General features: G+C 30.6%; 3 protein-coding genes across 5 annotated transcripts; 1 reads left to right on the top strand and 2 right to left on the bottom strand.

The window, feature by feature from the left end:
* Window positions 1-652: 652 nt before the first annotated feature.
* On the bottom strand, window positions 653-9,011 carry LOC124431135 (phospholipase DDHD1-like). Of its 3 annotated transcripts, none has more exons than XM_046978638.1 (11): window positions 7,083-7,758; window positions 6,739-6,835; window positions 6,326-6,649; window positions 5,304-5,477; window positions 5,070-5,198; window positions 4,721-4,862; window positions 4,452-4,558; window positions 4,008-4,318; window positions 3,636-3,918; window positions 3,354-3,509; window positions 653-3,274 (listed from the first exon to the last, which is right to left on the bottom strand). In XM_046978638.1, the coding sequence occupies exons 2-11, from the start codon at window positions 6,803-6,805 to the stop codon at window positions 3,126-3,128; spliced, it is 1,842 nt and encodes a 613-aa protein (XP_046834594.1). In that variant the 5' UTR covers window positions 6,806-6,835; window positions 7,083-7,758; the 3' UTR covers window positions 653-3,125. The 3 variants fall into 3 exon arrangements, with proteins under 3 accessions (XP_046834594.1, XP_046834593.1, XP_046834592.1); XM_046978637.1 differs by having other exon boundaries at window positions 7,284-7,757; XM_046978636.1 differs by lacking the exons at window positions 6,739-6,835; window positions 7,083-7,758 and adding an exon at window positions 8,623-9,011.
* Window positions 9,012-9,143: 132 nt separating this feature from the next.
* On the bottom strand, window positions 9,144-10,960 carry LOC124431146 (enhancer of rudimentary homolog). The gene is made up of 3 exons (XM_046978660.1): window positions 10,631-10,960; window positions 10,247-10,334; window positions 9,144-9,470 (listed from the first exon to the last, which is right to left on the bottom strand). Exons 1-3 carry the CDS (start codon window positions 10,631-10,633, stop codon window positions 9,250-9,252), a joined length of 312 nt encoding a protein of 103 aa, XP_046834616.1. The 5' UTR covers window positions 10,634-10,960; the 3' UTR covers window positions 9,144-9,249.
* Window positions 10,961-11,551: 591 nt separating this feature from the next.
* LOC124431139 (glucose-6-phosphate isomerase) lies at window positions 11,552-14,799 on the top strand. The gene is made up of 11 exons (XM_046978643.1): window positions 11,552-11,798; window positions 12,027-12,120; window positions 12,240-12,431; window positions 12,517-12,597; window positions 12,663-12,878; window positions 12,961-13,200; window positions 13,304-13,484; window positions 13,562-13,680; window positions 13,762-13,990; window positions 14,085-14,151; window positions 14,250-14,799. Exons 1-11 carry the CDS (start codon window positions 11,668-11,670, stop codon window positions 14,374-14,376), a joined length of 1,677 nt encoding a protein of 558 aa, XP_046834599.1. The 5' UTR covers window positions 11,552-11,667; the 3' UTR covers window positions 14,377-14,799.
* The last annotated feature ends 47 nt before the right edge of the window (window positions 14,800-14,846 follow it).

Here is a 14,846-nt window from a genome sequence, read left to right as displayed (position 1 = left end):
GTAAAAGGCATGTCCCTGCGTACCTGAGACTACGCTATTAATGTCGATATGAAAGTAACTTTCATCATCGTTATTTTATTGTCATACTACTATGTCGTGTACTTAATTAATGTTTATATTTGGAAACAATTACTGCATGTTATTATTTATCATACATACATGCAAAATTCTTTTCTTCTTCAAATAAAATTGATCTATTATCTGTGGAGAGTAGACAAATCTAAAGTCATAAAGCGTGTTAACTCTAACAATTGCTTTTTATGAACAAAAATAATAATAAATGAGAGGTAAAAAAATTTGCAAGATTCACATAATTGCATATATGTCTGGTAAATACTTTTGTGTAGATTACGTTTTTGTAGTAACTGCGAAAGGGAATAAAATGTGTGTGTGTGTGTGTGTGTGTGTAGACGCACGCACACATTAAATTCTCTTGATATGATATTCCAAATTAAACTTTTCAATCTTGGTCGCATATATTCTCTTACAATATCGACTGATATATCTATACGAATTACTTACTTGTATTATTATAATAAATATTTACGAGGATAAAATTTGAATATTGTAACATTAGAATAAGATTAGTAACATTACATAACATTTCTAATGGAAATAACAAATTATGCTATAATAAATATTAAACAAATTGTTTCTTCCAACTGATTACATTTTATTGTTTTAACTATATCATGTTACGTACTATGGATCATTGTTTTTATCCTACAAAAGAATACTCGTGTTCCCTTGCAGTCAATACATTCAATATTTTACAGAATATATGTTAATTACCTATTTACTTATTAAAATTTTTACTAACATTATGTTAAAAAAGCTGTAATAAAAAAATCAATGATATACGCACACATGCAAATAATTAATTAATTGCATGTTTCATGTTGGTCATTTTTTAACTGGCTATCATATTGGCCATTTTAATCGTAGCAAATTGTCTATACAATGAATGACCTTCACAAGGAAAATTTCATTTTTTCATAATATTATAATTATATACTATTTTGTGTTATATACGTTTTGTATTTACGCTAATCTTATACCAATCGATAGAAAAACAAACGAGTCCATATATAAAGATGTATCTATAAAACATCATTATTAGAAAATAAACAAATTTGATTGATACATACATACACACATGCAACATCGATATTCATGTGTGTGCGTGTGTGTGTGTCGTGTGCGCATATATATATATATATATATATATATATGCACACGCATACACATACTTGTGAAATGAAGAAACTTTTTTACGTTAGATTTTGTTTTCGAGGAAATTGACTGTAAATACCAATCGATTATATATATATATATATACACAGCTGAACTCCATTATCCAAACTGATTATCTATCTGAATTCTTAATTCTAAATAGACAGGAAGAAGACTAATGCAATTACCCGAGAGGTCGGTTGTGGTGAATAAATAGCATTTTACGGTACATTTGATTCAACGATCATTAAATGAATTTCGAGGAGGCTGTATCTTTTTTACAAATAGTAGTATCGGTACTTCATATAGAGATAAAAAAAAAATATTGATCAAAGAAAGAATGAAGAAATCAAATTATCTATGATTTTAATGCTATTTGTAAACGAGTTATGATCTGTATTATTTGTTCAACAATTAAGTTAGATGTAAACGTAGTTACACTTAATATTTCATTCAAATTTCTCGAAAACAAAATTTCGTATAAAAAAACGTTATCCTGTAATTTCGATTTAATTTCTCAACAAGTTAATTCTTTTCCGATTGTACCATGATTACCGAGTCACTGTTTACGCACGCACACACAAACACATATCATCACAGGAAATATATTACAATGATTTGTGCTGTACTTAAAAAATTTGAATGTGATTTTTCAATGAAAACTTGTCAATGAAAAGTAATGTATTTAAATGTAAATATATCAAGTTATAGAGCCAAGTTATATTACAATCTCGCCTTTAGCCAAAGACAACTTTTCCAAATTTTCTTGTGATATGATTTCATTCGAGCCCCACTGCACCTCATGCTTATAGTCGTCATAGATAGATACAGATCTAGGTATATGTATATATAACGCATTTTATACGACTAGAAGCTTTGAGTAGCGAGTAGGAACTACAGGGAAATTGAACAATTTGTGCAAAGTGACTGGTAATGTTTCTTGTTTATTCAAAGGTTCGAATATTGTTGTGTTCCTTAAGTTTAATCATGTACATTATTCAACAATTTTCTTTCATTTTATTCTTCCATTGTTTTTTTTTTTTTTTTTTTATATCAGAATGTAACTAAATATATTATACTCGAATAATGGAGTTACATGAATATATTGTTATATCTCTCCACAAAGTGGGAGATTGCATGTTTTAAAATTAAACTTTAGTTTTAATGGCTAACTCCAAACTCTTAATTTTTTCTCATTAATTAATGTACATGTACATTTTTGGTGTTAACAATTCTATATGATTAAATACTTAAATAAATATCTATTATAAACTATATAGTTATTAAACATAACAAATGAAAATTATTTACGATAAGTTATAAAAACAGGCATTTACAGGCGCATATATATATATGTGTGTGTGTGTGTGTGTGTGTGAGTGAGTGTATTATTTTGCACACACACACACGCCCACGCGCGCGCGCAAACATTATATGCACGTATGTATGTATGTATGTATATATGTGTGTATGTTATGCGTTGTATGTTTGTATGTACGTATGTATCGACGATGAAAACAAATATCTAACTTTTTTTACAATATCAAGTAATATACAAAGTTAACATGTGTATGGTGCGCGCGCGCGTATATGTTACTACATCATACGCGACGTACATGCACGCATACATATATGTGTGTGTATATGTATATGTATGTATGTATATATATATTATTTTATCTGCAAAACTTGACCATATTAATATTGAACTGTGAATTATATAAAATCATCAATTTATGTAGATTTTATATCGTTATTGTATCGTTTTTTTCCATTATCACAGATTGTTTTAGTGGTAGGCCTATTGTTTATATCAGGTATAAAAGGCCAGCAATCGACTAGTAAATTTAATAAAATCTGCTTAAATTCTGCTTCAAGCATTGACATCGCCATCATGCTTCTAAGGTCGGAAAAAGTCTTGTGAGAACAAAATAAGCCACATCATCATTACTCCAATATCTAGTATGCGCTACTACTGCATATAAATAATTTCTACCTAATCCAACTGCTCGTAAAACGTAATCCAAACGTTGCGTTAGCTCTAATGAATATAGAAAATTTAATTATACTTTTATGTGTTAAGCAAATAGAAATATATAATTATAATCTATAATTAATACCTTGTCCTGGACGGATTGGAGGATTTGAATCTGGCGTTGGTGAAGATGAGCCTTCTTTAACATTCCAACCAGCTCTAACTAAACCCCAAAGGCTCCATCCTTTCTCCGTATTACGACTGGACACATCGACTGGACTATCTTCTCTTTCATCAGTCTCTATTAACATAAGAGAAAATGTATGAAAATTATATATTAACTTATCTTGCTAATTCTCTGGAGTTAATTGTATTTATTAACATTTAAAAAAAAATCAGTGTGTGTGTATCGTTTAAACCGACATACCAGTGGGAGATATATTTTGATCCGCGTTAACCAGTGACGAAGGTTCTATTTGCAATTCATCAACTCCTCCTCCATACGGTGGTATAACAACTGGCTCGACTTTACTATACCCTCGTTCCAAAAGTGGTTCCATACGATATGCTACAGGATCAGACCAATGAAATATATTGTAAAATCTTTTGCATAAGCCTTGAGGCATTACATCTAATCTATTGGACGGTGTACGTGTGCGCAATGCTAAAAACACTGACAAAGGAGAGCCCAAACAAAACAAGTTTTCAATCTGTAAAGAAGAAAATGTCATAATAAAATTCTTTCCGTTCTGCCTACCTTAAAATTAATAATTGCTTTTCTATATTAATAATTGCTTACAGGAAATTGTAAACCTTGCAACAAAACTTCTTGATCTGGAGATGGAGGTCTTGTGTCAGGACCCATCCAGCCTGTGACTATATCATATACGATCACGCAACCTAATGAATGTGCCAAAATTGAAACTTTGCCTTTCCAATCAGGATGTCTGCTGGTAAACATGAAATATAATCTATTCAATTCTTTTTGTAATCCAGCTCTTACTTCCCCGCCATATAGAGGGCTCGTATAATAAAGTATGTCCATTGCTGATGTATTTAATAGATGACGAATACTTAAAACGCTGTACGGTGTAATAGCTTCGACTATGTCTGGAAATATATACATATATACATATATACATATACACACACACACACACACACACATAGTCCGTTAACTTTTTGTCTATCTGCGATGATGACATGACAACAAGTCAGACATAGAATGGAGAATTTTATTTACCTCCGTCGAGTTTCAAAGATGATCTCCATTCAACGGGAAAAAACTCAACTCTGTAATTTGAATTTGGAAAAAATCGTTGTCTCAGCCGTTCTATGCACTCTCTAAATCTGTTGAAAAATAAATAATATAATTAAACATTTATACTAATGGCAAAGATAAGAAAATATATATTTCTTAATATCGTAACATAGACTAAATCTCTAATTGTTTATTTAAATGAAACTTCTAATTATAAAATTTAACAACAAAATAAAATAAAAAAGTCATACGATGTTGTATTGCGTATTATTTTTCCAGTGTCTCTCTTATGACCAATTCCATGAACGACAAAGACTAAATGGTCTATATCTTGGGGCTTATCTTCCATTGTAGCAGGAACTTTATATCCCCTTTTTAATCGATATCCTGTGGCTACAATGTTCATTGGATTTAAGTATATGTGTATATATTTCTATAACTTTTTTTTCATTACACTACATTACTTTCATAAAAAAAAAAAGAAATGCAGTAATATTATATACTACACAATCCATTCAAGATTTGAGTCTATAAGATTTATGCATCTATTATCATTTTGTAAAAGACGAACGAAAATGTAATAATGAAAAAGTGATTTACTTTTGGGCAAACCCAGTTTGGATGTAACACTGCGCATTAATTTACTTGTTGTATATTCGCTATATAATGCAACATAATCTATCGAGTGCCAGTCAACGTGAAATTCTGGAAAGCATTCTGTGTGCAATACTGAAACATTAATCAGTATTTCAATTTATGTAATGTGACGTACGTACACACACACACACACACACACACACAATCAATTTGGCACAATATAAAAATAATCAATACCTTTGTATGAATAAGAAGAGGCATTTGTTTCAGGCGTTGACCTATAATGTTCCAAAGATTGTTTGGGGAACAATTTTAGATGAACTTCCTCTATGACCTTAGAATGTTCTATTTCCAATGGTATCCAACTACCATCATAATACCATGTACCTCTCATTATTTCCCATTCTTCGCCTTTAATTAAATGTAATTTTAATATATTTCTATTGGATTATTAATACATTGTAAAATATATAGAAGCAAAGATAAAATAAAATGAATGATATTAGCAAGAGTCATAGAAAATAAAAGTTGTTAAAAGTGTTTTTTAATGAAATAGTGGTAACGACAAGGAGGTAGTCCAAATATTTAACTATTAATCATTATAAACGGTTCATGGTATGTAGGATGCAACAAAAATAAGATAAAAAATTTTTGTATGTATGGGTATATATATATATATATATATATATATATATATATATATATATATATACCCATGCATATAAAATTGAAAAAGAAAATTATTCCTGTTATGCCTAAAATACTATGAAAATAGTACTAAAGACTGATGTTTAGATTATGAAAGATTAGCAAACATCATGTATAAAAATCATAATAAGAAATAGGACGTTGCTCAAGTACAGAATCAATAAATGAAATGAAATGACAAGAATATGCTTAAAACATAATCTCGTAGAATCGTTTTACTATCTTTATATTTCTTATATACTATATGATTCTTATTCTTATGAAAATAAGATGTAAGGAAATATTTTTAATATATATACATATACATATATATGCATATATACATAATAGATTATTTAAACAGTAAAATATTTACTTCAAAGGTATTTTTAATGTATGCATTTTTTGTATATCAATTTCTTCCTCTTGGCCGTTTCCACATATATAAATTTTAATATCCTTCATTGCAAAGTATATTAATCTTTAATCAAAACATATGGACTATCTAAAAAGATCATTCGATAGGAATATTAAATAGAAATGAGAAAATATTTATTAATGGAAATGAGCACCTGGCCAATATATCGAGACACATTTCATATTATCAATTTCTGTGTCATACATTCCTCCTCTAACGACAACTTTTTCGGCAGGTGGCAATTCATTGCTCTTCCCATCATTTTTACCAAGAAGACTTTGTCTTTCTCGCCAAGCTGCTTCTATTCTTAAACTATCGTATCCACAAAATTCTACCCATCTTTTATCGACTCCACCTTTGTAAAACCAACGGATCTCTTCTGGCGTTAGAGGTTCTGCATATGTTGCCTCATTAATAGTACCCTTTGTACCTTCCTTTGTACTTTGTGTACTTTGTTCGTTGTCTGCCTTTCCATTCCCTTCAATGAGAATAATCATAGCAATTTGTATTATCCCTTTCTCGTGTTTCTGCTTACCATTATAATTGTACGATAGTACAACTTAATACCTTCACAAATATCAATTTCCAAAGCAACTTCATTGAATGGATCTACTTCGATTGGGTTACTGGACATTCTTTAAATCGTTGGAAGCAATCGAACCCTCTATTGTATTAAAAAAATCACCGATATACATATATATATATATATATATATATACATATATGCATGTATGTATGTGTGTATGTGATGTGTGTACACACGCAGGGGAGCGCGCGCGCATATGTGTGTGTGCGTGCGCGTGTATATACACAGATCACTGTATTATAATCGCGCAGTAAATTGGAATGCACAGTGCACTTCAATGACAAATAATATTCAAGCGCGATATCAGTCGACGTTATGTACTTACGATTTATTATTGCACTATATAACAACACCGTATTCTCAATACGAAATGAAACGATATTTTGATCTGAAGTTAAACGTAAAATTCTATTTGTGTCTGATGTAATTGTAAAGAAAGAAAAAAAAAAAAAAAAGAAACACTGACAGGCAGCGACGTTTGAAATATTGCGTGACACTTAAAATCTCCCGATACACAAAAATTTACCTTCTACGAAGGACAGTTATCTAAAAATATTGTAGCTCTTCTTAAACGCACAACGATAGTGATTCATTTCCCTGAAACGTAGTCTTATGTAACTACATTTGATTTCCGATTCAGGTTTCCGTTCTGCGAATGCAATATGAATTAAATTCCAGAAGTTGGACAGCTGATCGTCAACGGCACTAGCATAGTTACGGAAGAACTAATACAATGGGCATATGTGTACGATATGTCCATACGTACATGCATATGAACTTAACGATATATCCGTAGCAGAGTGTGTAATGCGCGTATCGTAAACTAGGCACGCGCGTTCCAAGTATGCAAATAATACGATATCACGTATATGTCGTTGTCATATATCACGCAAGGAAAATTCAAAATATTCGATTCTACAAAATATAATGAATATATTATTTTCAAACTTTCCCGAATGCCGTATCTATGTATATTATATCTGTAAGTGTAAGGAATAAATAAGAATAAATAGAAATGTAAATAATAGACGGAAATGTAATTAAATCATCGATAAAACGATTCTTCTATTCGAAATGTAGTATAGTAATTGTTTTCTCTCTCTCTCTCTCTCTCTCTCTCTCTCTCTCTCTCTCTCTCTCTTTTCCCCCTACTTTTATATGCAATTGGGACGAGGAATAGGAATTTATGTACGCGTGCGCAACGCATTAATAGTTTTATTCGAGTGATGCAAGCTTACATGAGTATGCACATTTGTATTATACAGAAATAATGTGAAACATTTTAATGTTAGTCCATTCTATCTTTGATGATTATTTAATGTATTAAAATGAAAGACAAGGATAATCTCTTAATAAATTTAAACGAATCTTAACAACAAAGCTAATTTACCTACGTATAAATTTATTATAAATTAACGTACATTATATAGAGTATCGGCATTGTGTATACATATGTATATATATATATACATATATATATATATATATATATATATATATATTATGCACAGAGAGGCTTACTTTACTATAGCGAATCAGGCAGATGTGGGTTATCATCGTGATTTTTACGATAACGTATAACTTTAATGTCAGGTTAGCGCACGAAACGGACCAAGAAGAGTAGTAATCGTAATCGAAATGTTAGATGAAATCGTTCAATTTTATTGTATTAGTATATAGTAACGCGAGATAATCTATTTGCGAGTGACATTATAGTTCGATCTAATTTCTTCGGAAAAAGGAGAATATATTAATGATTACATTTGGTGTGAATTCATAGGAGTTTTTATAATTAATGGATTTTTCATAATCGGCGCTAAAAATGTTTACGTCTAAAAAGCTTTGTTATTTAATAAAATACATACAATGCATAAGAATATACGATATCCAGATAAATATCCGCCAGTCTCGAACGAAATTCAAGCAACTATAAATGTTTGCTCTATTGGTAACTTCTTTCGCCATTTGTAATATAACGTATACTCGGGCAAATTGATTAATACAGCATATATCGTTATTTCATTGCACTCCACTTCCATTGTCTTTTTCTCTCGCGTTCGTTATCGTATCGTATCGTATCGTGTCCTATCGTATCGCTTCCTATCGTTATTTCATAATCTTCGATAGATTAATATGAATTATTAATTGTATTACAGTAATAAACGAATCTATCTAGCTTTGTCAGATTGCAATGCATTCCTCTTCTACAAAACGTAAGAGGCTGATTGATGCAAGGCAAAAATACAAAAGAAAGTTTTTCTCAGTATATCACTGTTTTCCACATGTTTTTTACATGTTTTTCTTTTACAAAGGATCTTATAATAATCTTAATATATACACATATATGTATATATTAAGTGCGTGTGTAATAAGATAATAATAATTATTTGCTCTTACGTGTATATTTATTGTTACAAACGATAGTATACAATATGGTACTTAAAATTAATTTATCTTATACAAGAGAGTTTACATCTATAATAGCCATAACGTTACTCGCTATGGCCAGCAGCTCTACGCAATAGGACATATATTTTTTCCTTGATCCATTCCTTATTGTACGGTGCATAAGTGTTTGTAGATTTTTGATATACCAAACATGATATGTCTGTCAGTTGGTCGACAAAGTCAAATAATTGGCTAATATCGTACGTGATCGTCGGTGTATTTGGATTTCTTTTTTTCAAATGTTCTTCATAAATTTTACATACACCTACGTATAAGAAATGTGCAATCATTAGTATTTTTCATATACACACATATATATATATATATATATATATATATATATATATATATATACATATATATATATATATATATATATATACTATGTACACACATTTATGAAATATATAAAAAAGATTAAATATATACTTGGGACATTTAGCTTAACTCGAACGCACTTCTTTCTGACAAAGATTCTCGTTTTCTTTACAAAGTTGTTCATTCCAAGGAGATCTTAAAATTATCGTTGTTTTTCTTGTAAATAATTGAAAAATTCTTTTATATCGACGCAAACAGAACGAAGATAATTTATGCGTTCGAGTTAATCTTGCACATACATATGAATGCATGCATGCATGCATGAATTATTCGCAGCCAAAGTGATTTGAACTGTACTTTTAGAATTCTTTAAAAAGCACTCGATTGATCCTTAACTCTTCATATATTTAATATAAATTTCCATGATAATTAAGCTCTTAAAATAAGTTAGATTGAAACATGAATGGAATAATAAGTAATAAATAAATTACAACGACAAATAATGTCGACAAAAATACAATGTTATGGCTTTACTATGGAATTTCTTGACACTTTTCTTTTGCGTGGTTGTGATCAATTTGGCTCGTATGAGAGGCTCGCATATTCATATAATGACATATTGGGTTGTCCGGAAAGTTTGTGCCGATTTGTGATAGGTAACGTAATGACAAAATCGGCACGAACTTTTCGGACAACCTAATATATAAGATAGAAATCAATTACCTTCCATACACTCGTTGACACTTTCATAGTCTGAAAACGTTCTTGTTTCTGGCCTGTTGCCTGGCTGTACGAGTAATATCGTATGTGACTGAAATTAATGCCTAATTCTTAGTGAAAATGAATATTCGAATGTAACATATTACATATTATATCAAATTAAATGTATACGATGTCATTATTTTGTATACTTCGTTGGTATACAAAACGAACAAGAAAAGTATATTTGCCGATAAATTATATGACAATTTGATATAAAATATAATAGAATGGGCCCAATGATTCGGAAAAATTATACTATTGATAATACGAGCATAAACAATAGACACACACACACATACACACACAGAGAGATTTCACAAACAATCATAGTAGCAATACAATTACCATTTCTGCGTTCTACTTAAAACAATATTATTTCGATGGAATCAAACAGACAACTTGATTGTAAATCGTATTAATCAAATTATTGATGTAACAGCAAGAAAATCACAAGAGTTCATATAAATAATAAATCCAGAATTTTCGATACACAACTCGTGATATACCCATTTAGTTTTCTCCTTCGAATAAAAAGACTAAAGAGAGAATCAAAGATATAGGATATCGTCAAAATTCATTGTAGTTCCATCCGACGGAAGTCATTTACGCCATTTAGCAAATGCATTGAATTTTTTTTATCGCTAGCACTTGCGTGCGCAATTATCTTTAGATTTGTTTTAATATCCTGAATCCTCCGGGGAGCATATCCAGCATGGCTTTAACCATGATCCTCTCCTATGGTTTAACGGTTATATATATATATATATATATATATATATATATATATATATATATATATATATATACTTGCGCGTGTGTGTGTACGCGTGTATATGTATATGTATATATATATATATATATATATACACATGTATATTAAAATTAATCTTTGAATGAACGTTTTAAACTTGGCGCGTATCAAGATGGCGACACTTCCGTCTTGTGCTACAACAACGAGTCCTCCCTTCTCTTAATCTTTTTGCTCAAAGGGGAGACTCTTATCTTTATTATTGAAAAATTAGTTCGTGAAATATTCACTTTTCAAGCGATTCATGCTCTACAACCATATAGTATCGATAATACAAGTACAATTTGGATCTGTTGATATAGATTGATATTATTGAATTTCGTTTTTATCGTTTATTCCATTGGCTATTAACAATATACTTTTCAATATTTACAACGAATCAATTTCCTTTATCCAAAGTGGCGCTTCGGTTTGTACATAATGTATTGGTTTCGAAGTCTTGTTTAGAATTCGCCTTTAAATTACAACAGGACAAATGAATGTCAGTAACCTCGAAAGTGAATAAATGAGAAATTGAAGAGAGGGCGAGTAAATCGGATCGAAAGAACGCTGACGCGGTTTCCTTGAATCAAATATGAAGACTAAACAGGAATTAACGAGCGAACCTACTTGGGTCAAGTTAGAAGAATGTTTCAACAAGACGGGATCTGAAATTAACATATATAACTTATTTCAGCAGGATCCTGATCGTTTTCAGAAGTTCAGGTATGTTCGATTACGTTCTTGGCTTATGACCTTGACGTGACCCTTCCGAGATTTTCATCACGTACACCAAATTATTAATATCTTAATTCAATCTAATATCGCTTTCTTTTTTTTATAACCAAATAATATCTCATAAAATGGGAAAAATAATATAATAGAAATAATAATATAGTCAGTATGTCTTTCGACGTAACGTAATTTTTTCTTTATTTACTTTGCCTCTCTTAGTCTGGAAATCTCTACTCCAGAAGATGGGCCTATATTACTCGATTATTCTAAGAATCGAATCACAAAGGAGATATTTGACTCGTTACTTGATTTGGTACGATTTTAATATTACCAATTATTATGGTCACGCAACGATCGATTGTATCTTATATTTTATTTACCATTTATAACCTACAAATTGCTAGTAATTATTACTTTTGACATTTCATTTAGGCCCGTGCACGACAAATTGAAGAGGCACGAAGCGCAATGTTCTCCGCCGAAAAAATAAATTTTACCGAGAACAGAGCTGTCCTACATACGGCTTTACGTAATAGAAGTAATACTCCCATATTACTCGATGATAAAGATGTTATGCCAGAAGTGAATGGAGTTTTAAGTCACATGAAACAATTTACTAATGAGGCAAGATAGTGATATAAATAGATTATATATCTTTGTGCAATATTAAAGAAAAATGACAGAAAATATATTCTCCTTTTATATCTAGATAATATCAAAACAATGGAAAGGTTTTACAGGGAAGGCAATCGAAGACGTTGTAAACATTGGTATTGGCGGCTCTGACTTGGTAAAGTAATATAATTAATGAAACAAAAGCAATTCTTATTGACGTACGAGTATTTTTACAAATAGGGTCCCCTGATGGTAACGGAGGCTTTAAAGGCCTATCATATCGGACCACGTATACACTTTGTCAGTAATATAGATGGAACTCATATCGCGGAAACGCTTAAAAAATTAAATCCGGAAACTACTCTGTTCATAATAGCATCTAAAACGTTCACTACTCAAGAAACGATCACTAATGCAACTTCGGCGAAATTGTGGTTATTAGAATCATTAAAAAATGTAAGTAATACGTGCGGATTATATTAAAAGGCCCCTGATATGTATCTATAAATACTCCGTCCATACACACATTATTGTTTAGGAAGCAGCTGTCGCCTTCCATTTTGTCGCTCTCTCCACTAATACGCAGAAAGTTAAAGAATTTGGTATCGATGAGAAGAATATGTTTGGATTTTGGGACTGGGTTGGGGGACGATATTCCTTATGGTCCGCTATTGGCTTGTCCATTTGCTTGTCCATTGGTTTTGAAAATTTTGAGAAACTTCTCAGCGGAGCGCATTTTATGGATCAACATTTTTGCAAAGCTCCGCTAGAGAAAAATGTATGAAAAGTTATTCATAGACTTCGTTAGCACATATATATATATATATATATATATATATTTATGTGTGTGTGTATAATTTTTGTCATTTAACAATACACAGGCACCTGTTATTCTTGCGCTTCTTGGCATATGGTATCATAATTTTTATAAAGCTGAGACACATGCATTATTACCATACGATCAGTATTTGCATAGATTTGCTGCATATTTTCAACAGGGTGACATGGAGAGTAATGGAAAATTCGTTACTCGATCTGGGAAGAAAGTCAATTATTCTACCGGTAATCATATCATAATATAAAATATATATTTTATTGTATATTGACGAGTCTTGACGAATAGATTTTAATATGTTTAGGGCCGATTGTATGGGGAGAACCAGGTACCAATGGACAACATGCATTTTATCAACTTCTTCATCAGGGTACAAGACTCGTACCTGCAGATTTTATAATTCCCGTACTATCCCAGAATAAGGTTTGAAAGTTAGACGTTAAAACTTTTGAAAAGATAAAAATTTATTTCTTATATTTGTGAAATGATAAATATTCATTAAAGGTTCAAGGTACGTTACATCATGAAATTTTACTTGCCAATTTCTTTGCGCAAACGGAAGCTTTAATGAAAGGCAAAAGTCAAAGTGAAGCTAAAAATGAATTAGAGAAATCTGGCTTAAATCCGGAACAAGTGAATTCATTGTTACCTCATAAAGTATTTGAGGGCAACAGACCAACCAATAGTATTATGGTAAAAAAAGTTACGCCTTTTGTCCTTGGAGCTTTGATCGGTTAGTATCATTATTCAAGGTGTAGTCAAGATAAAGAGAGAGAGAGAGATTTGACTTTTTTTATGAAGATACAATTTCTTTCAATACTTTTTAGCAATGTACGAACACAAAATTTTTGTACAAGGTATTATTTGGGACATTAACTCGTACGATCAGTGGGGGTAAGTATCGAAGATAAGTATCAAAGATTTGAAACTAAACATTTAATTATACTAATATAAATAATTTTTTTTCCGATATTCAATGTTGCTTATTATAGCGTTGAGTTGGGTAAACAGTTGGCAAAAGCTATTGAACCTGAGCTTCGTAATACTGATAAAATTACAACTCATGATTCATCTACAAATGGTCTTATTGCATTTGCAAAAGCAAATTTGACTATTTGACAATAGTCTTCAATTATTATATAGTTGTTTAGATACAGCCGGGATACGCGATCTAGTTATATTTTTTTTTTATTTAAGCTGGTGATCTAGTTGACAAATAATTTGTTAACATTTTGTAGTATGACTTGCTCGATTAAAAATATAAAATGTTAAGAGAGGTCTAAAAAAATTATAGATTAATCGTTTGGATTATTTTTTATAAATGCCTAACGTCATTATGTCTAGATACTTGATGTATGTATGCGTACATAATTTGTTTTATTCTATTTAACTAAATGAAAAGAAGGATTAAACGCGTCTTTAGATTTGGTGCGCTAGCGTACCAAATTATTTGATGTATCAAGTTGATTAATATCACTTGATATGAAATCATGTTACAAATTCAATGATTTTTGTATATATTTAATAAATTGCTTAATTTTATTTAATCTTTATTTTCACGATTCCTATCATGATCGAATATACGTGCG

This window comes from Vespa crabro, chromosome 20 (genome assembly GCF_910589235.1).
Source record: "Vespa crabro chromosome 20, iyVesCrab1.2, whole genome shotgun sequence".
In the NCBI taxonomy this organism is placed as follows: Eukaryota; Metazoa; Arthropoda; class Insecta; order Hymenoptera; family Vespidae; genus Vespa; species Vespa crabro.
The sequence above is the reverse complement of the archived record's forward strand: the minus strand, read 5'-3'. Positions and strand labels throughout refer to the sequence as shown.

Excerpts from the sequence above, each read along its gene's own strand:
- LOC124431139 (XM_046978643.1), top strand. The coding sequence starts at position 11,668 with ATGAAGACTAAACAGGAATTAACGAGCGAACCTACTTGGGTCAAGTTA. Across the intron at positions 12,879-12,960 it reads TATTAGAATCATTAAAAAAT|GAAGCAGCTGTCGCCTTCCA; the intron begins GTAAGTAATACG and ends ATTATTGTTTAG. Across the intron at positions 13,681-13,761 it reads CCGTACTATCCCAGAATAAG|GTTCAAGGTACGTTACATCA; the intron begins GTTTGAAAGTTA and ends TATTCATTAAAG.
- LOC124431135 (XM_046978636.1), bottom strand. The coding sequence starts at position 8,722 with ATGGCGAAAGAAGTTACCAATAGAGCAAACATTTATAGTTGCTTGAAT. Across the intron at positions 3,510-3,635 it reads TCAAAATATATCTCCCACTG|AGACTGATGAAAGAGAAGAT; the intron begins GTATGTCGGTTT and ends TTATGTTAATAG. Across the intron at positions 3,275-3,353 it reads TCCAATCCGTCCAGGACAAG|AGCTAACGCAACGTTTGGAT; the intron begins GTATTAATTATA and ends TATATTCATTAG.
- LOC124431146 (XM_046978660.1), bottom strand. Across the intron at positions 9,471-10,246 it reads TGTCAACGAGTGTATGGAAG|GTGTATGTAAAATTTATGAA; the intron begins GTAATTGATTTC and ends TCTTATACGTAG.